The sequence below is a fragment of the Osmerus mordax genome, chromosome 24 (assembly GCF_038355195.1).
Source record: "Osmerus mordax isolate fOsmMor3 chromosome 24, fOsmMor3.pri, whole genome shotgun sequence".
Classification (NCBI taxonomy): Eukaryota; Metazoa; Chordata; class Actinopteri; order Osmeriformes; family Osmeridae; genus Osmerus; species Osmerus mordax.
In genome coordinates this window covers 3,234,314-3,261,318 of record NC_090073.1, presented here as the reverse complement: position 1 = coordinate 3,261,318, position 27,005 = coordinate 3,234,314, and the positions used below count along the sequence as shown (strand labels likewise).

The following is a 27,005-nucleotide window of genomic DNA, read 5'->3' as shown; positions in this document are numbered from 1 at the left end:
ACTCTTGCATGCTCAAGCTCACAGACACCCTCTCACCTGCAGACATGCGCTTGAGCACACACAAAAAAACAGCACACACTTTACCTCACACACACACACACAATTGTGCTTGTTTTACAGGAGCTAAGAGTCACGGAATGGGCCTCCAGTGTGGTGCTAGGGCTGTCGTCTCTGGGGCTTTGTGTTACATATCTGGGTATTTACATCATATAGAGTGTCCCTGGCTGTGCCTCTAACTCTGAAACACAACACTGCTCTTGTTTGCTTTCCGTTGCTATGAAGATAAAGCAACTAGGTGATTTTAAGGGTGGGGGGAGGGAGGTGTTCCCAGAAGTAGAGCTCCGTGTTTAGGTGGTGGCCGGATGGGAGATGTGCTTTTGGTAGCCTTCACGGAGAATGTTGGAAGGAGTGGCTTGACTTCACCTGCTCACTTAAGGAAACCAAGTGACTTTGGTGTCGAAGTCTACCTGACAACATTCCAGTGTGCACCTTGAAGATGGACTGGTCTAAAAAATCTTGCTCTTCCTTAATCTCAACTTTCACATATTGTTACCTACCCAATTGTCATTTTTCACACCATTTAAAAATGGTTACCTGGAAAAAGTGGCTAGGCTAAGCTTGCTATGCTTCAATAACGTTGGCTAGGCTAAAATCAGCAAAGTACATGTAAACTAGACAATGCTAAAAAAAGCTTGGCTATGCTAAACTAAAGCCTGCTAGGCTAGGCTAAAATAAGCTAAGCGAGGCTAAGGTAGGTTGTGCTGGGTAATTCAATGCTGGCTAACTTGTTCCTTGGTCTCTGTGCTCTGTGGGGTAATAGAACAAAAGGGAGGAAGTCTGTGAAAAGAGAAGCTCTGGGATCCCTGTTTGAGATCCTGTTACCTGCTGCCCCACCTGGAGAGACCTTCCTGCTGTTCTCCTGTAACTCCATCTCTGCTCCCTCTCTTGCTCTCTCTCTCTCTCTCTGTCTCTCTGTCTCTGTCTCTCTCTCTCTGTCTCTCTCTCTCTGTCTCTCTCTCTCTATCTCTCTCTTATATTCCCTCCTCAAGGCTACCAGTGCACTTTGAAGTTATTCCCATTGCTGAGAAAGAAGGAGAGGAGGGGTAGAGAGAATGAAGGAGGGGTAGAGATAGGGAGAGATTACCTTTCTGATATTTCCTCCTTGTTTATGGCTAGGCTGGCAGATTGTCTCCCATGGTTACTGTGGTTACTGCTCACTCTGTCTCTCTGTGGATCTGGGCTTCTATTCCCTGGAGCTGAGATGGACCAGCTAGACTGGTGAGCCTGGAGCTGATTCAGATGATGGAGAATACATGTAAAGGAATCTGTCCACAGACAGCAGGCCAGTGGTGTTGTTCTGTTCTACAGGGTAGCATGTGGGTGGAGGGGGTGTGTGCCATGGAGGGGGATCTCGCTCGCTCTCGCTCACTCTCGCTCGTGCGCCCGCGCTCGGAAGTTGTTATCAGCGTTTCTCATGTCAAACATTGACTGTTAATTCTGGCAAATTAGTAATGGAGTTAAATGGATTACCCGTCAGCCCACGTCTCCAACCTGTTGATGAGGACAGAAGATTTATCCCCCTCTTTTTGAGCACCTTTAGTTCTATACTTGCTCTGCCTTGTTAAATAGTTTAAATAGTAGTTGCCTTGCTATTTCTAAGTGGTGAACCTCTTCTCTGAGAGCGTTTGGAAGGAAGGGGGGGGGGTCGGTTCTGAAGATCATCAAAGCTCCCAGTGCAGCTGGTCTGTGTGTGTGTGTGTGTGTGTGTGTGTGTTAGTGCCTGGCGTGCCATACATACTGCCACATAGCTCTGAGCAGGGCTTGTTTGAAAAGGCTCTGGGCTGCCTGTCTGAAAAGCTGCTCAGAGAGGAACTGCTGCTGTTGGGGCTCAAGACCTCAGAGGGGCCCCTGGATGTGGGGGCCACACACATCCAAGGGCCCCATATCCAGGGACCCCATCTGGAGCTTGGCTCAAATACTGACCCCCCTCCCCTCTTCCGGACCCCCCCCCCACCCCTCCCACACACACACATCTTCCTGGCAGGACAGTTTGTTGTTCCAGGAAATAAGGATTGCTCCCTCCATAGGATGGGGGTGGGATTGCAGCTCAGTGTTAAATTCCCTTAATTCTGTGAAACATTTTAATTGAGATTTTTCCCAACCTAAAAAGTGAGCTTCATAAAGTTTTGTTTATAAGTATACTTGGGGGACTTTATTGGGCTCCCTATAAAATTATGATACTAAGACTTTTTTTATATCTCTGAATACTTTTTATCTTTTTATTCATTGGAATCGATTTATTTCTGTTTCTCAAATTCAAGCATAATCTCTTTGATGATGAATTTGAGATGAATACCTCGCAGCACAGATTGGAGGATCAGAGATCTGAGGAAGAAGGCTGGCGTCTTCTCCATGGAGAGGTTAGGGGGAGTTGCAGGAGAGAGGGGGAGGAAGACGAGGAAGGGGGGGGAGAGAGGGGTTTGGAGGGCGGGGAAGAATAGTTTGGATGGTGTGACTAGCATTTAGATTTCCTCTGAGAGAAAGGTCGAGAGGGAGGGAGGAAGGGAGAGATAGAGAGGAGTTACAGGGATAAAGTGTGTGTGTGAGAGTGAGTGGGGTGACTAGAAAGTTTCCAGAAGCACGGCCTGTTTGGAGTTTTTGCTGTTGGGGGTGCTAGGCTGATGGAGGCTTTTCCACCTCATTGTACCGGATCACCTCGACTAGCTTTTACCAGAAACCAGGCCCTTTGTTTTCCCTCCAAGGTAGCTGGTTGTCATAACGCATGAAACTGCTGTGATGTCGTCTTCAACGCAACACACACCACTCTCTCTGGTTCCTTTCGTCAGCAACACATCCTCATTTGACCACGCCATTGTTTTTCATGTCGCCACTTAATCAAGTTGTCCGGTGAATGGAAACAATTGCGTCCACTATTCTCGGTTGCTATAGTAGCTTGGCTATTTAAAAATGGTACGTTTGTGGAGCATGTCCCATGCCACGATCTTCTCAGGCCAATCGGTAGTATGGCCTCCGCTTGCTTGGAACCTGGACAGAGAGGTTCCAAGGAAAGTACCAGGTCTGCCCTGGTAGTTGTCGAGCCGCTACCAGGCAGTGGAAAGGCGCCACACGAGAGACGAGAGGAGTAGAGATCCCCTCCATGATCTCATTGAGAACCTGGTCTGTGTAAGGAGATACCCCTGTGAAACACAGAAATGTGTGTGTGTGTGTGTGTGTGTGAGAGCGGGGTGGGGTGGGGTAGGGTTTGGTGGGAGGGGCGTCGAGTCATGGGGGCAGGGCTGGCCCAAACCTTTCCCTCCATGTCTATCCATCCCATTTACCTCTCCCAGGCCTAAAAACTAGCAACCTCTGGAGCCTGGCAGTGGAGGCCCAGAGGGTCTGAGTCTGCAGCCTCGTCTGGAGTAAGGAACCCTGCAGTGGAATGGACCAGTGTTCTCATCATGACGGGAACTGCCTGTGCTGGCCTGGGGGCGGGGGTTTACCTGTCAGACCGCTGGAACACACCGCTTGCACTTCCTGGTCTTCCCCAATTGGTCAAGAAGGTCTCTGTGGGAGGCCACCTCCCACTCCAACCTCAGTGGTGTCTGGTGGTAGAATCCAAAATGGCCGCCACGAGAGAGAAGAATAGGAGGGGGAGAGAGGAGAGAGTATATCTTGAATATTTTGTGTGATAAGTTTCACAATGCGACTTGCAAGGAGATGAAGAGGAATAGGTGGGGTAAAGGCCGTCTTTCATCTCTCTCTTTCCATCCCTTTATCTTGCACTCTCTCTGTCTCTCTTGCTCTGCCATTTTTGCATGCGCTGAAGGAGAGAGCTCTCCAAAAAATATCAGGCCAAATTTGTGTGGGTGTAATACACTCCTCTCCTCCCTCCCTTCTGCCTGAAGGCTAGGAAACCTACCTGTGATGCATTCTGATCCCTTTCTCCATCCCTCCACCTCTCCCTCCACCCTCTGGAGAGAGGTGGAGCAGCATGGTCGTATGAATGTTAAAGCTGAGGGGACGAACCCTGCGGTTTGTAATGAAGAGCATTCTTTCTGACCTTGGCAGCTCCCTCGGCGCTGCGTCGAAGCGATGCGTCTCCTGGAATGTTTTGATGTGTGCGTGTTGACTGAGGGGCGGCTATGTTGTGAAAGACCCGGGACATGTGCCGATGAAAGACACGCGCTCGCGCTTTCATCTGGAGTTTTCACCCCGTGTCTTTTTGAACGTCTCTCTCGATGCCGCGCAAGCCGCGTGCAGAGAACAGAGCAGCGTGTTCAAGGACAAACCTTTGGAAATTCTATCGACAGGCAACACCTGAGGTGTGTGTGTGTGTCTCACAGTGGGCGTGTGTGGTTACAGCCTGGCCCTATGTGGTTATTGTGTTAGTGGGGGTTGGGGTAGGACGGGGGTGGGGGTAGGGTGGGGGTGGGGGTGGGGGGGGCTGGTCTTTATCCTCACCTTACACGCTGCAGGCACAGAGAGACGGGGCTGATCGTACACACACACACTCACTCACTCACCCATACCCACACACACACACACCAGCAGAACACTAACATTCCTCTGCTTTGACTACAAACCAGCACCCCTCCCCAAAACCCCTTCTCCCAGAAGTCGCCCCCCCCCCCCCCCCCCCCCCCCCCCATCTCATCCTTCTGGCTCCCCCCTGGTGTTGCGGTGGTTGTCCTACATTGTGCTGCGGATCATGTGGACCTGCACTTTGCTTGCTGGGGTGCTGGAATCCGGGGGTTAGGGGTCGTTGGAGGGAGAAGGCTATCAGGGGGCAGTTGGCATAGCCTGGAGCTGGACACCCAGTGATGCAGAGCTGGGAGATTGGAGGCCATAGGGCCGAGGAGCATAGGTTGTCTTGTGCTACCTCTCTCTGTCTCTTTCTTTTTACTTCCTTTAGTGTCCTTAGAATAGGACACCCCCTCAGCAACACAAATCAACACAATAAGAACGTGCAATGATGCTACAACCTTAAATGACATGCGGCTCAATGGAAGGACTGGAGACTTGGAACGGGCTGATCTCACGATCCCTTTAAGGCGTAGAGACAGCCGGCATACTGGACAGGCGGAACTAACAATCCATTTAACAGACTGTGAAGGGAAAGTCTAGTAGTTTAGAAGAAGGCTCACCTGAATGACCATCCGTTGAATGGTCCACACGGTCATTTCACCTGAAGCCTATCAGATATTTTCATTCCACACATCCCGCCCCAGTTATGAAAAGATGTCAGACTTTAATGAGGAGGACTAGACTAGACTAGCGAGGCCCACAATACCGTATTGTACTGTGCTGTACGTGAATCAACTCCGCTAAGCCTCCTCTTATTTGATCTAATGTTGTAATGCTCTCATGATTTATTATGGAAAATAGGATTATCTGCTGCCGCTGGGGGCGGGGTGTGTGTTGGGAGGGGGGTGGGGGGGTGTGTGTTGGGAGTGGGGGGGGGGGGGGGTAGTAGAGATTAGCTCCGTGTTCCTGAGCTGGTGTTTCACCCCTCTGAGGGGCAGATCTGAAAGCGCCCCCTCTCCCCACCCCTTCTGATGCAAGGCTTTTTCATGCTTTCATGTTAGGTGGCACGTAGATGGTGTTATGACTCGAACTTAACCGGTACATGTGGTCTCGCTGTGACTGTGCCCCTGTGACTGCCACGTGATGACTTTACTATGGGTTTTGATGTCAAAGTGACCCTGTTACTTTGTATGAAGTATTCCAATATGTATAATTGTCCAACTGTGTGAACTTTTACTTTGTTAATCAAATCAGATCTTGCTCTGCATGGTCACAAACCCCTCTCTGAACTGACGTTTGTATGTATGCTGTATGCTGCCCCTATTTAGCTATTCCTCAGGTATGCTAATTCTGTTTAGCTAGTCCTCAGGTGTGCTAATTCAGTTTAGCTAATTCTCAAGTATGCTAATTCTGTTTAGCTAATCCACTGGTATGTTAACTATTTAGCTAGCCCTCAGGTGTGCTAACCCCTGTCTCTGCTCTCTCCAGATGCACCCTCTGGGGCTGTGCAACAACAACGATGAGGAGGACCTGTACGAGTACGGCTGGGTGGGAGTGGTGAAGCTGGAGCAGCCGGAGCTAGACCCCAGCTGTCTCACTGTCCTGGGGAAGGTACGACGCTTTCTCTGTTGGTCTCTCTCTGTGTAGGTCTCTCTCTGTCGGTTGCACTCTCTCTCTCCCTATCTCTTTTTACCTCATTTAAGCGGTGTTAAGGTTATCTATCTGTGGTTGTCGAGCGAACAGTTCACACAACGATGGTTTTGTTTGGTTTCGCTTCTCCAACTCCTCAGGGTTAGGGTATTGAATCCCTCCCTCCTCCCTCCATCCCTTCATTCCTCCCTCACCACAGTTCCACCAAAAAGAAAACAAGCGTCCGGCTATCGGATGTTATTTTGGGTCATTCGGCTTCTTCTGAAGAGTCGTCCATTTTGGGGGGCGTTTTTGTCTGGCCTGCCCCAGCAGTGGTGGTGGTGTTGTGAAAGTGATCTAGACTGCCTGGTCGGTCACCTCATTAGAAGCCGCGACCAGCCAAAACAAGGAGGCCATCTTCCTGGGTTTCGCGCCAAGACTGTAATTAGAGAGGGGAGGGGGGGGTGTGAGTTGGGTGAGTGGGGAGGTGGTGGGGGATGCCCCCATTGTTGCATCTAGACAGCCCCCCCGCCAGGCGATGGGCACAGCTGGTGGTATGTGTTTCCCAGACACTGCCAGGACAGACTGCCCTCCGGACCCACCCCGGACCAACCGCGGCCCTGCCAACCATGCTGGCGGGGCAGGGACCTCCACGGTCAGCCCCTCCCCCATCTGTCCCTGCCCTTCCACCCTGCCCTGTGGTGGACCTACCACAGTCTGGCCTTCCTCTGAACTCCAGACTCCTCTCTGACTGCTGTGGTCAGTGGCATCGGAGTCTGAAAACACGCGCAGTCTTGCGCACACACGCTCGTTTGCATGCGCAGACACACAAACAGTCGTGCGCACACACATATACAATTAGCCTTAATCGAATCCGAAAAAGCCAGCAGAATAGAAAGATGAAGGGGGGAGAGGTGGAGGGGAGGAGAGGGAAGGGGCAGTCGGTGGAGCTCCTTCTCTTTTCGGGAGTGCTGGACGGCGGTGCCCCAGAGTGCCGGCCTGTCACCGATATGTACACAGTTGTTTCCGCCTCTTCCTGCCTGGTTCCTGTGGGCGCCGCGGGCCTGTTGACCTCTGACCTCAGAACTCCCTCTGTGCGCCACATGGAGAGGAAGTCCCCTGGGAGAAGGGGAAACTAGGAGCAAATTGGAAGGTTCGCGGGTAATGAAATAACACTTACTCCAGGAGCTGTCGGTGTGTATGATCAGTGAGAGAGACGACTCAAAGCTTTGGTTGTTGTTGTCGTCCATGGATCTTGTGGGATTGTTGTTTTTGCTGAGGTGTGGTTGCTGGAGCAGGTTGCAGTAGCTCTCCCTAGGTTTGTTCCTGTCTCGTGTTACTATGACAACCCTATACCCCAGGCGCTCCATAACCCCTGCCAGGCTTCACCGTGCACACACACACACACACACACACACACTACTGTGCCCACACAGACCCAGCATGCTCACCAGTGGGGGAGCAGACCATATCAGACCCCTACTGTGCCTGCCTCTGTTTCCCACTCTGTGCCTGCCTCTGTCCCCCTCCCTGTGCCTGCCTCTGTTTCCCACTCTGTGCCTGCCTCTGTTTCCCACTCTGTGCCTGCCTCTGTTTCCCACTCTGTGCCTGCCTCTGTTTCCCACTCTGTGCCTGCCTCTGTTCCCCCCCTCTGTGCCTGCCTCTGTTCCCCCCTCTGTGCCTGCCTCTGTTCCCCGATCTGTGCCTGCCTCTGTTTCCCCCTCTGTGCCTGCCTCTGTTCCCCCCTCTGTGCCTGCCTCTGTTCCCCCCCTCTGTGCCTGCCTCTGTTCCCCCCTCTGTGCCTGCCTTTGTTCCCCCCTCTGTGCCTGCCTCTGTTCCCCCCTCTGTTCCCCCCTCTCTGCCTGCCTCTGTGCCCGCATCTGTGGTCCTCTGGCACTGCCCGCCAGTGACGCTCAGCTAACAGCTGCAACTTCTCAGTGCTAAGTGGCTTCTGGATCCTAACCCTGTCTGGCATGCCTGCCAGGGCCGGAGGGAGGGAGGGAGGGGGGGAGGGAGCAGGGGAGGGGTGGATGTATGGGTGCGAGGAAGAGAGGGGCGAGGGGGAGTGGGCCAAGGGGCAGGGAGAGGTCAATATGAGAGAGCGAGTGAGAGAGAGAGCGACTGTACAAACACACACACACATTCACTCAGACTGTACATACATACACATACACACACAAACTGGCAGCTCCTGGGCAAGGTGTTTGCCAGCGGTGATGCCATGCCCGGTGCTACTGCTTGCCAGGGTCCTGCTCTCAGACTGGAGTGCTAGCTCTATAACAGGTAGCGTTGTACTTAAATAGGTTCATTCTGACCACAGACGAACCTAGATAGACAGGCAGCCACGCACCCACTTTTACGATTCCCCTGGCGAGTAGTGAAATAATATTTCTTGTTGGCCGAAAGGTTTGTGTGTTCCTTTCCTCTCCTCTCTATTTATCTCTCTCTTTGACTGTTTTGTATGAGCCGAATTGTGTTGGAAGGGCTTAACAGGTATTGACTTATGTAGAAGGGCTAGATTAGTGCTTCAGAGAGGAGAACGTCGATAGAGCAGTCATAGCCGGTGTTTTTCTCCAGCGCGTTCTCCTCGGCGTTTGAGTGAGAGGGGGAGCGTCAGCCACAGTACAGCCCACAAGCAGGCACTCTGTGAGGGACGTCTCCTCAGGGAAAGGAGGGTCATCTCCCGGTAGAACTCTGGTCGAGTTAATCATTGGGAGTTTTTTTTTTTTTTTTTTTTTTTTTTTGGGTTTTGTTGGCTGACTTCTAGGGATGTCTGTGAACTTGTTTATGACGTCGCCGTATCGAAGATGTTCGGTTCGGTTCGACAGCTATCGCTTCACTGAAGCGGCAGCCTTGGTTGTTGGTGGGCTGGGCCTTGTGGTAGCTTCTGTAAGTCCTTCTCAACAATGACGAGGTATCGATCGCGTTAGTGTGCAGTATGAATGATCGGGATGTTTTTCAATGAGTTGGCCCCCGCTCTCACACTGACTATTCCTCTCTTCCTCGGCACAGTCACAGTAAACTGTTCCCCCACCGTGACGACAGGGAGAGAGACAGAGACGGGGAATAAAGGGACAGAGAAGAGGGGAGGGAGGTGGTGGTGGGGGGGGGGGGGGAGCGAAGCAGAGACGAAGGACAAAGCTTGTGAAGTGTGGATTTCCCAGGGTCCTCTTGGGTGCTCCTTTCATGTTTGTGTACACCTCAACTTGCCGATGGTATCTCTGCTGCTGTTCCTCCCCTCTCCTCGCCGGCCAGGGCCTCTCCCCATTGGACAACTTTCTTCAGGGTGTTTTTTGTGTGTGTGTGTGTGGGAGGGGGGGGGGGGGGGGGGGGAGGGGTTGTCGGCGGAGCCCTAAATCACTGCTTCGCGGGGATCCCACTGAGCCGGTTGCCATGGTCACTGGGAAGCTCCTTGTGTCATGTGGCTCCGAGTGAGTCGTTCCCAGAGCAGAATTACCCAGAGTTCAATGGGAGGCAAAATGACCATTATCAGACTTCACAGCTCGGCCCCCTATTTAACAGAGAGAAGAAAGGAGCCCAGGGGGACTTAAGAAGGAGAGGGGGGGGGGGGGAGGGGAGCGGCAAAATGGAGCAAGTGGGGGAGAGCAAACGAGGAGAGAGAGAGGGGGAATGAAAGGAGAGGAAAAGTAAGTGCAGCTGAGGGGGAGTTTTCTCTCCTTTATCTCTCTTCCCTTTTTTCTTCTTCCCCTTCATTGATTTATTTGAGATTCTGGAGCCCCTCTCTCTTTACTGACACCCGGACTGGTGCGGACTGTTCCGCTTCAGACCCCGGCCTGTCCGGCGGCGCCAAGGGACTCGGAGACTTCTTCTGGTGGCCTGTGAAGCCAGCCATAGGCGGGTGTCTTCTGTGAAGGCTCAGGCTATATCCGAGGAAGAGACTGCGAGTGCACGTGTGTGTGTGTGTGTGCGTGTGTGTGTGTGTGAGCGGCCGTGAGTGTGAGAGGCCACGTTCTGGGAGGCTGAGTTCACACAGGGCAACCTCTCCCTGAGATGAGGTGAGGTGGTTGCGTAATGCCGCCGCCTCGATTTATCAGGGGCCCCCAATCAGATTTCCAGGTAAAGCAGCGTCTTGGATGTGCTCACCCAGGGGGTGACGTAGGGTCTTATCAGAACCCTTCCTCCCCCCCCCCCCCCAGCCAAGAGGCTAACAGCTAAGATGTCTACCTCAGATAAGAGAGATCCTCCAGAGCCGCCTCCTTCTCTTTTTAATCAGAGAATGCGTTTCTGATCCCAGATCCTGTTCGGCTGGTTCAGATGCTCACCCCTCCCTCTCCCTCTCTTCTCTCTCTTCCCCTCCTCCCATCTCCACACCCTCCCCCCCCCCCCCCCCTCCCCCCCAACCAGATGTTTTCTCCTTGTTCCTGCTGACTGGGGGGGGGCCCGGCCCATAGCTGGACACGGTGCTTCATTAACGAACAATGGCCTGTTTTTATCATGGGACGCATTCTTCCTCCGAGTCAAGTATCGCCACATTGTTCAGTGTGAGCCGTCTGATGCGGCCTTAATAGAGATGTTTCCGAGGAGATCTGTCAACCTTCCTCCTTTCCCTTTCCCTCCGGCTCCTCCTCTTCCTCCTCTCCTGTGGTGGCTGTCTAGATGTTCAGGCGTGACGGCCCAGTATGGTTTTGGACAGTATTGTCTGTTCCTGGGAGAGTCACAACTGTGCCAGCCAGACCTAAATAGTAGATGATCGGGAGAGGCGATACTACATGTGTTTTAGTTACGGTGTTGGAAGTTAAGTAGCTCTTGACTCTCCAGGACATTAACTATTTAGGTCCAGAACGCTAGTGTGGATCATTAGTATAGATCATTAGAAAAACAGGCAGAAAGGCAAGGTTATCTATGACCACATGGGTAGGTGTGACTGCAGCTTCGGTGCGTACATCAACCCCCACGTCCCCCAACCCTGCCCCAGAACATGACTCGAACACTCACCGCAGAGGCTGTCCTCAGAACATCATTATTAATGATGGTAATTATAATAGTAGTTCATGTTGGTATTATGAATGAATGACTCGACATAAAGTCCTCCATGTCCGTGAAGCCAAGAAGGGTTTCAGTGCAGCTGTATCCCCAGACTTTAGGGGCCACTGTTGTGTCAAGGGATGACCTTGTCCACAGTGATGATTGTTGGTTCTCCTGTGAAGAACACAGGCTGGAACTGGAGAAGCGGTAAGCAAACATAACAGGAAGAGGAAGAGAGGAGAACATTTAATTAGTCTGTTTCAGCCAACTAGGCAGGGTAGGGTGGGGGGTAGCTGCTATGGGTATAGGTAGGGTTGGGGGTAGCTTGGTAGGGTAGAAGGGTAACTGGGTATGGGTTAGGTAAAGAATAGCTGGGTATGGGTAGGGTAGAGGGGTAGCTGGTATGGGTAGAGGGGTAGCTGGTATGGTTAGGGTAGGGTAGGGTAGAGGGGTAGCTGGTATGGGTAGAGGGGTAGCTGGTATGGGTAGGGTAGGGTAGAGGGGTAGCTTGTATGGGTAGAGGGGTCGCTGGTATGGGTAGAGGGGTAGCTGGTATGGGTAGGGTAGGGTAGAGGGGTAGCTTGTATGGGTAGAGGGGTCGCTGGTATGGGTAGAGGGGTAGCTGGTATGGGTAGGGTAGGGTAGGGTAGGGTAGAGGGGTAGCTTGTATGGGTAGAGGGGTAGCTGGTATGGGTAGAGGGGTAGCTGGTATGGGTAGGGTAGGGTAGACGGGTAGCTTGTATGGGTAGAGGGGTAGCTGGTATGGGTAGAGGGGTAGCTGGTATGGGTAGGGTAGGGTAGAGGGGTAGTTGGTATGGGTAGAGGCAGTATGCGAATTACGGGGGTCTGACCCCCCTAATTAAGACTTGGACCCCCCCCCAAAAGAGGTAAAAACAACAGGTCGGGTGGGTCGATACATTTCTATATCGTTCTTACCTGGAATCGTAAAAATTACAATATATTTACCATATTCAGTCAATAACAGGTTGGCGATACACAGAAATGTTGACTTTATGGCAGGGAATATCACACACATAAACACAGCTCGCGAGTGACAAGTGCACAGAAGAGTTCTTTTTTACTACTGTGAAAGAAGCTGCGTGTGTCTCATTTTCGGGGCGAATGTGGCCACGGCAAAGCGGCTCAATGTGGAGAGGCACTTCACTACCTGTCACAAAAGCTACCATCCTAACTACCCATGGGGTAACGCGCTATGGGTAGTATTATACCTGATTGGCCCTCCACCCAACCATAGACTTATACACCCAACGCAAAACATCGTCAAAATAGTCTCAATCGTTTGTGCTGCAATTATTTTCGTTTGTGCTGCTTTGCAGAATGTATAGATTCATAGAAATAAAGTGTTGAATATTGATATTATCCGTTTCCCACCTTGTTAAGTCGTTGTTGATAGTTATTGTGAGAAATCATTAGCTCTCAATTTCAAAAAGGTTGATGACCCTTGCCTCAGAGTGTAGCTACCGCGTAGTGAGAAAGTACAAGAAAGATAAGTTAGCTAGGTAATACCCCCAAAAAATCTAATATAATTTAGATCTATAATATTTTTGTCACGATTGTATTTGTATTTATCATTTTAATGATAGAAGCACACGCCTGCGCTGTACTTTACGCCCAGGAAAAGAAGTTGACCCCCCCGATTGTCATTGTATAATTCGCACACTGAGTAGAGGGGTAGCTGGTATGGTAAGGTAGAGGGGTAGGTGGTAAGGGTAGGGTAGGGTAGAGGGGTAGGTGGTAAGGGTAGGGTAGGGGGGTAGGTGGTAAGGGTAGGGTAGAGGGGTAGCTGGTATGGGTAGAGGGGTAGGTGGTAAGGGTAGGGTAGGGTAGAGGGGTAGCTGGTAAGGGTAGGGTAGAGGGGTAGCTGGTATGGGTAGGGTAGAGGGGTAGGTGGTAAGGGTAGGGTAGAGGGGTAGGTGGTAAGGGTAGGGTAGAGGGGTAGCTGCTATGGGTAGGGTAGAGGGGTAGGTGGTAAGGGTAGGGTAGGGTAGAGGGGTAGGTGGTAAGGGTAGGGTAGAGGGGTAGCTGGTAAGGGTAGGGTAGAGGGGTAGCTGCTATGGGTAGGGTAGAGGGGTATGTGGTAAGGGTAGGGTAGAGGGGTAGGTGGTAAGGGTAGGGTAGAGGGGTAGCTGGTAAGGGTAGGGTAGAGGGGTAGCTGCTATGGGTAGGGTAGAGGGGTATGTGGTAAGGGTAGGGTAGAGGGGTAGGTGGTAAGGGTAGGGTAGAGGGGTAGCTGGTAAGGGTAGGGTAGAGGGGTAGCTGCTATGGGTAGGGTAGAGGGGTAGGTGGTAAGGGTAGGGTAGAGGGGTAGCTGCTATAGGTAGGGTTCTGGGTATGGGTCTTGAAGGGTCAGGAACAAGCAGAGAGAGAGAAGAAAATGAAGCCTTAATTAAAGCTAGTGACACTTAGTTTAATCCATGTTCAATTCCTGCACGTGTCTGATTATATGGAGGCTGGCTTACACTAACAGGTTGAGAGGCTAGCTAGTTAGGTAGTATGTGTGTGGGGAGGGGGTGCTAAGGACTCCAGCTACTGTTCTCTTGTTTGATGAGAATATAGGAGGTCTCTCCTGAACAGCTCCAGTTTGTAATGGGCCGGCTGTTTGCCAAGTCACAGGCCTCCTCTGAGGTGCCGAACGCACACGCACACGCACACACACACACACACACACACACACACACACACTAGGCAAGGCCTTCCCTGAGGTTCTACACACACACACACACAGTGCAGTTCAATTGTATAATTTTGGTTATGCAACGATGGTTGAATGGCCACCCCACATTGTGCGCTGAGGCAGAGATGGAGGGAGGGAGGGAGGGGAGAGACGTGGAGCGAGGGAGAGACGGAAGAGAGAGAAGAGGGCGGGAGAAGTAGGGGGACAGCAGAGGATTACAAATGAAAGTTTAGAGTGAGGCTCACAGTACTTTGAAAAGGCAATGTGGATCCAGAGAATGGGCATGTAAAAAGCCCAGTCTGACAGAAGAAGAACTTCTGTGTTGGGTTCCAGATCTTTCTCTGTCCTTCCTGGAGATGTCCAACATGTCCTACACCAGCACCATCTCCTCCAACTCTTGAGAGACGGCCTCATCCCTAAGAGGCATGCTCAGAGACGGCCTCATCCCTAAGAGGCATGCTCAGAGACGGCCTCATCCCTAAGAGGCATGCTCAGAGACGGCCTCATCCCTAAGAGGCATGCTCGGAGACGGCCTCATCCCTAAAAGGCATGCTCAGAGACGGCCTCATCCCTAAGAGGCATGCTCAGAGACGGCCTCATCCCTAAGAGGCATGCTCAGAGACGGCCTCATCCCTAAGAGGCATGCTCAGAGACGGCCTCATCCCTAAAAGGCATGCTCAGATGGCCTCATCCCTAAGAGGCATGCTCGGAGACGGCCTCATCCCTAAAAGGCATGCTCGGAGACGGCCTCATCCCTAAGAGGCATGCTCGGAGACGGCCTCATCCCTAAAAGGCATGCTCGGAGACGGCCTCATCCCTAAAAGGCATGCTCATCCAGGACAGTAGGGGGGCTCACAGTGTAACACCACTAAACCTAGTTGTCAGGTCTGTGAACACTGTGACTTGCACTGACTGTGTGTGTGTGTGTGTGTAGTGAGAGGGTTGTGTGTAGTGCACATACTCTAATTCGGAACAAACCCTAACGGCTCGGCCCCAAGCCAGTTCAGGTCTGTGGGTTATGGCCGCCTTGTTGACAGACTATGATCCAGGAGCTAACAGCCCAGGATCCTGTTCCATAAAGGCCGCTCAGAAAAGCTGGGATTAAAGTACCAAACCTGACTTAACCAAACTGGTTATTTATCAAACAAGTCTGTCGGGGCTAAAGCAGTTCCATAAAGGCCAATTCTAGTTCACCCAATCTGACTAATTCGAGTCAGATTCAAGTAGTCAAGATAATTGCGGGTGCACCCTATTCGTAAGAAGCCTGTGAGGTAGAACATGGATCGTATCCATCCACCACGGCAAAACGCAATGTTCACCACCACGCGCATTCTCCCCGAAAGAACTTTCTCTTTAAGCCGCGTAGCCTATGATGACAGCTCCCTCATCCACCACCTCATCAACGTAAAATTACACACCAGGATTGACATGAACGATAGCCTACATAGGTTGAGGTCTTTTTTTCTTTATAGATCTCACACACATCTAAGTGGAGTTTTTTGACATTGTTTTAAATAAATAAAAGTGGGTCAGTGTTACAGGAACATCTGGTTAAGCAACAACACGGGCTAAGCCTGACAGTTAGCCTGCCTCAGACCAGGTTAATTTTGCAGCATAAGTTGCCATGGTAACTGAGTTCGAACTACATTAAACTGTCTTGAACCGAATCAACTGGACACGAGTCAGACTTACATTAGCTTGGCTTATCCGGTAAACTCGCTTTATGGAACAGGCCTCTGATCTTCATCCACCAGGCTCCTCATCCCGGCCTCATCCCTGTGACCCTTCCCCCCTGCTTGGTGCTTTGCTGGTTCCACATCTCCACGGAGATATTAATGACCGCTGGGGCGCCAGCAGAGTGGTTCAAGTGTTGACCCCCGTCTGTGTTTACGTTGAGTCAGCTGTGCGCTTACATGACCAGTCAGAAGGAGGTGGGGGAGTACCGTGTCGTCTCTCCCCCCCCCCCCCCCCCCCCCCCCCCCCCCACCGTGTACTTAACTCCGGTAAAATTCAGCAGTCGGGAGCACTGCAAGGGGTCTGAAGGGATGGTAAACTCCCTGTCAGGGGTACACACAGTTCACAGTGGATGCATGTTTTCCTCCCCCCTCCCCATGTTTTACTTACCTCCAGTGAGTCACCAACGTTGCTGGAGGTGTGTTACTGGGCTGAGAGAATGGAGGGATTGTCAAGCAGAGCATGTCGTCAGGCCCGGGGGGGGGCCCAGGGGAGAGGTACAGGGAGCCCAGGAACCTCTGCTTCCTGGTTGTGGATGTTTAGAGGGTGGAAAGGCTGAGGTGTTTGAAGGGTTAATGTTTGTGGTGCAAGTTACAGGCCTGCTGTCAATTCAGCCCTTTCATGCAGGTGACTGGTGCTTGTGTTAAAAGCTACTATCAAGTACAACTGTATGCCGTTCAAAATAATACCAGTTGATTGCGATATTTCTCCACCTGGTTGAATGTGCTGTATGTAGCAACTCTATCTGTAATATGTTAATGGACATTCTGGGGGATTCTGGTGGATTTAGAAAAGTGTGTTTCCACTGTACACACAGTACAAGGGCCATGCTGAGGACAAAGATTTTATTTTTGTAGAAAAGTGCCTTCCTGGCACACACACAGAGGGGACCACATATAAGAAAATCCATGGGAGGAAAGTATGCCTTTATCTCTTAATAAAGCAACCAGCCAGGAGGCAACATGACATTACAGCATAACAGCCGAGGGAAAGCCTTCTGGAGACTTAATGACCTTAATTATAGCAGTGCAGAAAGAGAGAGGGGGAGAGAGGGAGAGGGAGAGGGAGAGGGAGGAGGAGGAGGAGGAGGAGGGAGGGAGGGAGGGAGATCAGAAAGAGCAGGAACGCGAGTTGTTGAGAGTTGACTAGTGAGAGGTGCAGGTGGAACTCTGTGTGTGTGTGTGTGTGTGTGTGTGTGTGTCTAGTCCAGCATAGCGATTAAAGATGTAGACAAGCAATTTTCCATCTTTGGTAGAACAAGTCTCTTTTCGCGGCCAGCCTGGGAGATTTCAAGCAAAGACGATTCTTCACCAGAGTTCCTGAGGGTTGGCTAAACATAGGCCAGCTCTTCCTCCTGTCTAGACCAGCACATGCTGCCATGCCGGGCTGCGGTTCTGGCCTCTCGGTTAGGGTGTACTTGCTGGTTCTCAGGCGGATGGATGGATGGATGGACTGGTGGTCAGGTGGGTGGGGGGGGGGGGGGGGGGGGTGCAGGCTGGCAGGCCTTATGTGGCAGCATGGCTTAGTAACGAGATTCACCCTCCATCACCCACTGGGGGCTTGGTCTTACAGGGATAGTAATAATAGAGGGTTATGGTTACCATGATAACCATGATGTTTACAATTCATATAAATGCTTAGGGGTTATTACGATAACCATGATGGCTACAAGAACAGATCGTGAAGGGTTGCTTTTTTTTCCCCTCGACTGTGTATTGCTTGCGGTGCCATCTTGGCAGCCTCCGGTTGCCTGGAAAGGGCTTGTTGTCTGGATGTTACGGCCCAAGTTTAGACTGTACAAGGGTGACCATGTCTTTCTGTTCCCACTGTCCTGTTGTGAATATTCACAACATCGCAGGCACACTGAGTACAGCAGCCACACTGAGTACAGCAGGCACACTGAGTACAGCAGGCACACTGAGTACAGTACAGCAGGCACACTGAGTACAGCAGGCACACTGAGTACAGTACAGCAGGCACACTGAGTACAGCAGGCACACTGAGTACAGCACAGCAGGCACACTGAGTACAGCACAGCAGGCACACTGAGTACAGCACAGCAGGCACACTGAGTACAGTACAGCAGGCACACTGAGTACAGTACAGCAGGCACACTGAGTACAGCACAGCAGGCACACTGAGTACAGTACAGCAGGCACACTGAGTACAGCACAGCAGGCACACTGAGTACAGCACAGCAGGCACACTGAGTACAGCAGCCACACTGAGTACAGTACAGCAGGCACACTGAGTACAGTACAGCAGGCACACTGAGTACAGCAGGCACACTGAGTACAGTACAGCAGGCACACTGAGTACAGTACAGCAGGCACACTGAGTACAGCACAGCAGGCACACTGAGTACAGTACAGCAGGCACACTGAGTACAGCACAGCAGGCACACTGAGTACAGCACAGCAGGCACACTGAGTACAGTACAGCAGGCACACTGAGTACAGTACAGCAGGCACACTGAGTACAGCACAGCAGGCACACTGAGTACAGTACAGCAGGCACACTGAGTACAGCAGCCACACTGAGTACAGCACAGCAGGCACACTGAGTACAGCACAGCAGGCACACTGAGTACAGCAGCCACACTGAGTACAGTACAGCAGGCACACTGAGTACAGCAGCCACACTGAGTACAGTACAGCAGGCACACTGAGTACAGCACAGCAGGCACACTGAGTACAGTACAGCAGGCACACTGAGTACAGTACAGCAGGCACACTGAGTACAGCAGGCACACTGAGTACAGCAGCCACGGATGTGGAACACCACTCCAGATTCCGGAGCCATTTTGACGAAGCAGACAGGATTTCTGATTGCAACCTTAGATCTGCTCCCCAAAGCCCGAGTCCACGTTTCAGAGAAACACTGCGAGAGGACTAAGCAAGGACGCAAAATACACATGAGGGGAAGGGGGGGACTAATGTGACTAACACAACCCAACACACCCCGACACAACCCAACACAACACAAAACAACCCAACCCAATACACCCCAACACAACACATCCAAACACAACACAACACAACACAACACAACAAAACACAACACAACACAAAACAACCCAACCCAATACACCCCAACACAACACATCCAAACACACCCCAACACAACACAACACACCCCAACACAACCCAACCCAATACACCCCAACACAACACATCCAAACACACCCCAACACAACACTACACAACACAACACATCCCAACACAATCCGATGCAGCCCAACATAATCCAACCCAACATAATCCAACCCAACATAATCCAACCCAACATAATCCAACCCAACATAATCCAATTGATGTGGGTAGAGCTTCTCTGAGGGACTTTGGGAGGCGATAAGCAGATCTAGCCTCATTCTTCCTGTCCTCCCTGGGGCTGTCCTGACTGGGGGAGGTGTGGAGGGAGGGAGGGAGGGAGGGGGAGGGAGGGGGGGGGAGGGAGGGAGGGAGGGAGGGGGGGGGGATGTCTCAGTAGTTGTGGGAGAGAGGGGGGATGACTTTTGCCCATAGGTACATTTTTGTTGTCGTCAGGCAAGTCGCTACATTGCCGTGTCTGCCCAACAGGAGATTCTTTAGGGGGGTGGGGGGGATGAGGAGGGGGGCTCTTTCTTCTCCCTAAGGAGGGGGGGGGATTCTTTCTTCTGCAAGTGTCTTACCCAGAGCCATTAATTATTAACTGGAATAGCTGACATCAAAGCAGCAAGCCCTGGCCTCAGACGCAGATATGGGTGTGAGACTTCAACAGGTCCCACTTTGAACTCTTATAAAGCCGGTCATGCAACCGGGAGAGATGTTAGCGAATGTGAAGCGGACATGAATCTTATCGACCCAAGAAAGTTAAAGAAACACACTAACTTTTATGCGTGTTTTAATGCAACTGGTACCGTGTGAGCTTCTACTGGGGTCGGGATGATTTGCAGTTCTTCTCCGAGATGGCCTCTTATTCTTCTGGGTCTGGCGAACATCATCTAACAGGAAAGCATCTGGTCATGGTTGAACGATCACCACACAGATGCCCTGCTACGTGTCTGTTTCCAATGAACGGTGTTGGGAGTTGGGAGGGATGAGTGTTTTCTCTATATTCTCCCCCTCCCTTCATCCCTTTCTTCTCTCCCCTCTTTCTAGGTGGGATGGCTACTTCTCAGTGGTAGAACCTTTCACTACAGATCAAGAGGTTGCAGGTTCAAATCCCCCCTGCATGCTGCTTTGGATGAGAGTTTTCAAAACAAACATTTATTAGTGTTTATTAGTATTGCTTTGGGGTGGTAGGCTAGGGGGCCGGGGGGTAACTGTACACAGAGACACAAGCTTCCAGGCTATGGAGCACCACATCCCAGAATGGGGGGCGGCCGTCTGGCTGCCAAAGCGGGGCCATTTCCTCCGAGGGAGAACGCGTCCACGGTCTTGGTCGGCTGGGCAGAGCGATTGTGATGTAACGATGACCATGTTTGGTCCGTGACACTTTTCCGCTGCGAGGCTCAGGAGCACCGTCCGGGATGGCCGGATCTCTCTCCTCGTCTGCCCGTCCGACGCTCCCCTTCTCCTTCTCGAGCTCGTTCTCCTCTCTCCTGCTCCTCTTCGAACGGTCTCTCCTCGTCTCTCCACTCTCTTTCCTTCTCTCTTTTCTCTTCCGTCTCTCCCTCTTCCTCTCCTCTGTCCCTCCTAGCTGAATGATGAGAGCCATCGGGATGAGAGCCATCGGGCACCGCTCTGCATCAGGTCACGTAGTGTTTGAGCTTCGCACAGACTAAATGGAACAGGGCGAAACCAGCAGGGCCAGACTAGATGTCGGAGAGAAAGCGGGAGTTTAGATAAGCTTCCCACAAGGGGAAGCCAGTTTTCTAGGACTCTGCGTTCTCTTTATCTCTGCCCTCTGGCTGGAAGCTTCAAAAGACTTCAGCACCAGAACAGTTCTGCTGCCCATCTGTGGAGATCTCACTCTCTCTCTGTCCTCCCCCCCCCCCCCCCCCCCCACTCCCTCTGTGGCAGTTGGAGGAGTTTGGAATTTTGAGATTGTGTGCATGACTAGAATCTGGATTCTAGGTCTCAATTAGTGCTGTGGTGCTAAACTGGCCGCATGCAGAGGCTAAAGATGTTATATCAGACATGGCAGTCGTAGATATTAAGGATGTTATCATGGATACAGAGCAGTTATACAAGCTGTGAAAGAGCGGGAGTTATAGATGTTATAAATAAAGCGGTCATAGATCATATGATCATAGATGGTGGTTACCTAATGTTATAGATATTGTTTGTTTATGTGTTGTTACGTCATGTTGAGAGAGGCAGTACGCTCATTACTCCCATGTAGTGTGCTGGTTGTTCATCTCCTTATACTGGGTGACTGCTTCTCTCTCCCCGTCCCACATGAAACAGTGGAGTCTATTCAAAGCCAGACATCGCCCCCTGGTGGTCAGAAATAAAACATTGAAAATCGATCATAAAAAAAAACCAAGGATGTTTCTGTAATCTGAAGTTTCGGAAAGTTTCACACTGATTAACCCTGTTGTTGATTCGAATTATTCAGAAAATCACTGAAAAATAATGCAATGTTTTTCTGTGTTTACAGGCGAAGAGGGCAGTTCAGAGAGGAGCCACAGCTGTGATCTTTGATGTGTCCGAAAACCCTGATGCTATCGATCAGGTCAGTCTCTCACACACACTCACAAATACACAATACTTGAACAGTCGCTCACACAGTCACGCATATACACACGCTTCATACTTTCTGGGCACACATGCTGAATCTAATTCTGTTGGAGACGAGCCTAACATGCTAACAACGTTAGCAGAGATCACACCCTCTGCCTTCAAAGAGATTCCTCTCAGCTCTGAATGTCTCCCCCTGCAATGTGAGCTCATTGAGGAATATTTCCGCTAAGCCCGTTGCGTGCATGTTTGTGCGTGTGCGTGTACCAACAATAGCATTTCTCAGTCTAGCTCTCTCCCAGGACCATGGGAATAAACACGAGGTGTGTGTGCGCTGAATGTGCACGACTGAAACGAGATATCCAGGTTAAGCTGTAAGCACACCGAGAGCATGCTCGGTTGAGCTCATAATTGCCCAGGTAGTGCACACCAGCACACCTCACCTCCAGAGACAAGACATGATCTATGGATCTCTCTCTCTCTCTCTCTCTCTTTCCCTCCTACCATTGGGTAGTCCCTGTCTCTTTGTTGTCTCAAACAGTAATTAGGTGGGCAGGGAGGCAAGCAGGCCGACACACAATACAAGTCATTCCCTCCCAGAGACTCTTAGTGGCAGGAATTCTCCTGTGGTATTCATCCTCCTCAGGCCAAGCCTGGACTTGCAGGCTCTCCTCCTCCTCCTTCTCCTCCTCCCCAGACTCTGGGTGGAGAGGAGCGGAGAGATAAAACGGAGTGTGGCGGACCACATGAAAGGTTTTGCTGGCGTCTGGATTTCTCAGCAGAGACGCCACCCACAGGGCTACAAGTAGTCTATCATCAACAAAGGAGAACGCAGAGCTAGCCCAACTAGCACTAGCACAGCTAGTCCAACTAGCACTAGCACAGCTAGTCCAACTGGCTAGCAGGTCCAGCCGCATTAGCAGTAGAACTAGCACAGCTTGACCAGTGAGCACTGGCACAGCTAGCTGCACAAGCACAGCTTGACCAGTGAGCACTTGCACAGCTAGCTGCACAAGCACAGCTACCCCAAATAGCATTAGCATAGCTAGCCACACTAGCACAGCTAGCCCAACTAGCATTAGCCCATTAACAGAGACTAGGGCCCAGAGGGAAATGTGTCAGTGAGCAGTGTATTTCATAGGAACATGACAATGGGAGAGCTGAAGCCATGAATATCCTGCCATTTTGCCATGGTGTTTCCAAATGACAGTACTGAAGAGGAGGAGCCTGTCTTCTGTCAACCAATCCCAAAACAGAACATACAATAGACAGATTGTACCGTATGTAGACAGCGGCCACTTCTTGTCCTTTGGTCCAGCCCATGACAGATTCCCTTAGTGTGACATGAGAGAGCCACACTTATTTATTCATAGGATCACTACAGAGACTCTAGCAGACCAGTGTTATGTTGACTGACTGTGCACGTGCAAGGCATACTCATCTTCTTCTCTCCTCCTTGGTCCCCCCTCCCCCAGTTGAACCAGGTAGGAGAGGACCCTCTGAAAAGGCCGGTGGTCTATGTGAAAGGAGCAGACGCCGTCAAGCTGATGAACATCGTCAACAAGCAGAAGGTTGCCCGCGCCCGCATACAGCATCGCCCGCCAAGGGTAAGGGCCCATACCAAACGCGTGTGTGTAGTGGTGTGTGTTGTGGAACGCCACTTTTTAAATGTATTTTTTGTACAAAGCATGCATGTAAGATTTTATATACACTGCTCAAAAACATTAAAGGAACACTTTGAAAAACATCAGATCTCAATGGGAAAAAAACTGTTGCCCCTCTAGTGCACTTCTTGTTAATTACATCAACACCAATGCAGCGGAAACTGATTAACAACCCCCTCTGCTACTTAACTGACCAGATCATTATCAGAGAAGTGCAATTTCATTCATGCCATACCCTGATAAAAAAACTTCCTTCAATTTTTTTGAGCAGTGTATATATATAATGTGTGTGTGTATATATATATATATATCATGTTTAACCCTCGTGCTGCCTTCGGGTCACATGACCCAAAGGTTCATAACGAACCATCGTTGTGTTTACCCAATTTTACCCAATACAAAAACAAATAAAAATAATTTTCTTTTAACCATTCCAATGTGGGGGGTCTGAGACAGCCCGACAGTTAAAAGAAAATGCTTCACTTTGTTTTTGTATGAGGTAAATTTGTCGCAATACGACGGTGGGTCACAATGACTGATGGGTCAGAATGACCCAAAGATAACACAAGGGATATATGTAGAAAGTCATTTTGAGATCTGACTCTGATCTCTGGAGACGTGCTTCTCCCTTTCTCTTCCGAGCTAACAGGTCACACTGAATCAGTGTCACTCTCGAAAGAGCTACTTGTTTGTTTTGGAGTGTTAGATGCAGCAGGTACAAGCAGACACGGGTTCGCACAGTGGAGTCTAGCCATGAATAGGAAGACAGAAATACAGCATATGGTTGTGTCCTCATAGCAGAGCTGGACATTCCCACCCTGGCTATGAATGAACAAGAGAGCTAACAATAGTAGCAGTATCTACTACTGTACCTTCATCTATTATGATGTTCCGTGGCTCTGGATTGTTCTGGAAAAGGCCTACCGACACCTGGCTGTAACTGTGTGTGTCTGTTTGCCTGTGTGTACTCAGGTGTCCAACAGTCTAGGGTATTTTACTGTAAAGTGGTGTGTACAAGTGTGTGTTCTTGTGCTGGAAGAGTTAGTGTTGACCCAGCCTGTCCCACCCCTACAGCAGCCCACAGAGTACTTCGACATGGGGATCTTCCTGGCCTTCTTCGTGGTGGTGTCTCTGGTCTGTCTCATCCTGCTCATCAAGATCAAGCTGAAGCAGAGGCGGAGCCAGGTCTGTACCTTCACATGGGCACGCGCTCTCACTCACTCTCCCTCTCATTCACTTTCCGCGGACTCTCGCTCTCATTTCCCTTGAAATGATCCCATCTCGAGTTGTACGTGGAATCCTAGTCCTCATCCACAGGCTTTCACACATCACTGCTCGACCTCTGTTTGTTCTACGTCCATCACTCCCCAGACTGACCCTCCGCCCTTCCACTGTCTCCTCCTCTCCCCTCCACCCTTCTGTTCTGCTCCTCCTCCCCTTCTGTTCTACACCACTCTTCTCCTTCTGTTCTTCACCTTCTCTCCTCCTGTTCTGCTCCTCCTCTCCTCCTGTTCTGCTCCTCCTCCTCCTCTCCTCCTGTTCTGTTCCTCCTCCTCCTCTCCTCCTGTTCTGCTCCTCCTCTCCTCCTGTTCTGCTCCTCCTCCTCCTCTCCTCCTGTTCTGCTCCTCCTCCTCCTCTCCTCCTGTTCTTCTCCTCCTGTTCTGCTCCTCCTCCTCTCCTCCTGTTCTGCTCCTCCTCCTCCTGTTCTGCTCCTCCTCCTCTCCACCTGTTCTGCTCCTCCTCCTCCTCTCCTCAGAGCTCTATGAACAGGATGGCGGTGCAGGCACTGGAGAAGATGGAGACCAGGAAGTTCAAGGCTAAGATGAAGGGCCAGCGCGAGAGCAACTGCGGGGCGTCCGATTCGCTGAGCAGCAGCTCCACCTCCGACTGCGCCATCTGCCTGGAAAAGTACCTGGATGGAGAGGTAGGGTGCCTAGGTAGAGTGGTAGCGTGCCTCTGCACTCGCCTGTCCCAACCTCGCAGAGGATAGACTCCTAGTCCAGGGGTGGATAAGCTGTGAGTGTGGCGGACTAAGTCTTCAGGCTTGCAGGGGGAAGGGGACCCGTATCCAGAGTAGTCGTCTGAGCCATGGGGGGGGGGGGGGAGGGGGAGACTAGACTGTGTTCCTCTTTCTCTCCGTCGTCATTCTTCCTCTCCTTTTCGTTCCGCTCCCTCACTTCCTGCGGTGCTCCTGGCGACTGTTCTCGCTGCACCTGAAGCTGGTGATGCTGGGTGCCTGTGCGTGGGGTTTCAGGGTTAGACTTCCTGTCTTTTAAACCGCCGCTCGTTTGGAATCCCGGCCGGTCATTGTGGAAATGTGTCCCCCTTGATGTGGTTCTCTGGGTACTTCCTGTCAGAGGGACTGATCAAGGGAGAAACCCCAGCCTGCCTCGGGCATGTTGTTCTGGGGGGGGGGGGGGGGGGGGTTATTGTTGTGGTTGGTTTGTTGTCTTGATGAAGAAGTGGATGATTACAGGAAATAGTCATTCCGAAGACTGAATTGCATCAAAGGATGGTTTGCCTCAGCAGAGAGGCCAGCAACAATAGATCGTGGGCAGAAACCGCCTGGATACATGAGTCACTCCAGAGAAGGAGGGAGAGAAGAAGGGAGAGGAGGGGGGAGGAGAGAAGGCATGAGAAAGAGAAATGGAAAGAGAGTGCAGGATGTGAAACGAGGTCAGTGTCAGGAATCCAAACTGTGTTATCGAGTTTCCAGGCTGGAATTCTGGACAATAATCTCCAAATCGGGTCTACCTGGCCTATGTGACCTTCCAGGGGTCAGGGCTAGGGTTGTGTCCAGGAACCCTGTATTATTGGGGGCTAAGTGAGGGTGCTTGTTGAATAGTGAAGAAATGCCCCGTCTGGCTCTGGGATGCAAACGCCTGTCTTTTGATTCTCTGCTGCCATCTGCTGGACATGTGCCTGCACTGCGTGACCTTGGAGTTGACCTGACCTTGTTGCTCTACCCCCTCCACAGGAGCTGAGGGTCATCCCCTGTGCTCACAGGTTCCATAAGAGGTGTGTGGACCCATGGCTGCTGCAGCACCACACCTGTCCCCACTGCAGACACAACATCATCGGTGAGTTAGTCTCCCTGGCGCTGGTCTTGTCCTGGGGGGGGGGGGGGGGGGTGTTCCATCAATGTAGATTAAGGAAAAGCCAGGCTTATTTCAATAAGTCTCACTTATTTCAGCGAGAGTTCCGTTCCATTAAGGTGGCTTATTCTAGTCCTAGCTAAGTAACCAAGGTAACTTATACCTCTGAACTAGCCTGCTCCGTGCCAGGCTAAAAGTCGAGCTGAATTTAGCTGTGTTGCAAAGAATTTCAAACGGGTGGAAATATCTTTAAAAAGACAGTTCCGTCGAGTGTCTATTAGCACTTTTTTGTTCTGTCCGTGTTCGGAAACATAAGTGCAGACTTCTCTTTTTCTCACAATACGACCCAGCATGAATGAATTTACGTGTTTACTTTATCTCCAAATCATGGCACTTTTCAAAAGCCATTCATTAGTTCATGTTAATTGACATTAGGCCTAAACTAAGCAGTGCGTCTAGAGAAGTTCCGACCAATTATGTCCGTGTCCGTCCTTTGACAACCCTGTTGGATGCAGGTGCTCTGATTATACACAAAGTGTTTATCCCACCAGCCCCAAGGGTCTTCAGAGACAGAAGTAATGCTTCCCTGACCAGTATCTGTGGAAGAGGTGTAGGTTCAGCAGGCCCAGCATAGTTTCTAGATGGATTTGTCATTCTTAAAAAATATACCACAAAAAAAACATCACTTAAGGATGGCAGTAAACACATAATAATAGCCTACCGTCCTTAGTAGAAAGGAGGGTAGTAGAGTATGTAGTCTGCTGGAACCACTCATAAGAAAGCAAACTCAATGCAGCCAGACTCAATGAAGTCTGTGCTGGATCTGTGCAAAAATACTTATTTCAGTCAATTTTATTCACGGACACTTTCCCTTTTTATTTTAAAGCATTTAGCCCATCAGTTAAAAAAATGTGTGTGCCAAAGTTATTTTGCTTACATCCAAATGTAATTTTCACTTGCTGCCACATTCTTTTTTTTGGCTATTATCAACCTCCTGTTGAGTGTATAGGGCAGT

General features: G+C 50.9%; 1 protein-coding gene across 1 annotated transcript in view; it reads left to right on the top strand.

The window, feature by feature from the left end:
• Positions 1–27,005, top strand: part of znrf3 (zinc and ring finger 3) — a 50,766-nt gene that overhangs the window by 19,649 nt on the left and 4,112 nt on the right. Inside the window, exons 2-7 of the mRNA XM_067228278.1 lie at positions 6,013–6,135; positions 21,152–21,226; positions 22,707–22,838; positions 23,970–24,080; positions 24,652–24,819; positions 25,873–25,975. Coding sequence (XP_067084379.1) covers positions 6,013–6,135; positions 21,152–21,226; positions 22,707–22,838; positions 23,970–24,080; positions 24,652–24,819; positions 25,873–25,975 — 712 coding nt within the window. The remainder of the gene's footprint in view (positions 1–6,012; positions 6,136–21,151; positions 21,227–22,706; positions 22,839–23,969; positions 24,081–24,651; positions 24,820–25,872; positions 25,976–27,005) is intronic.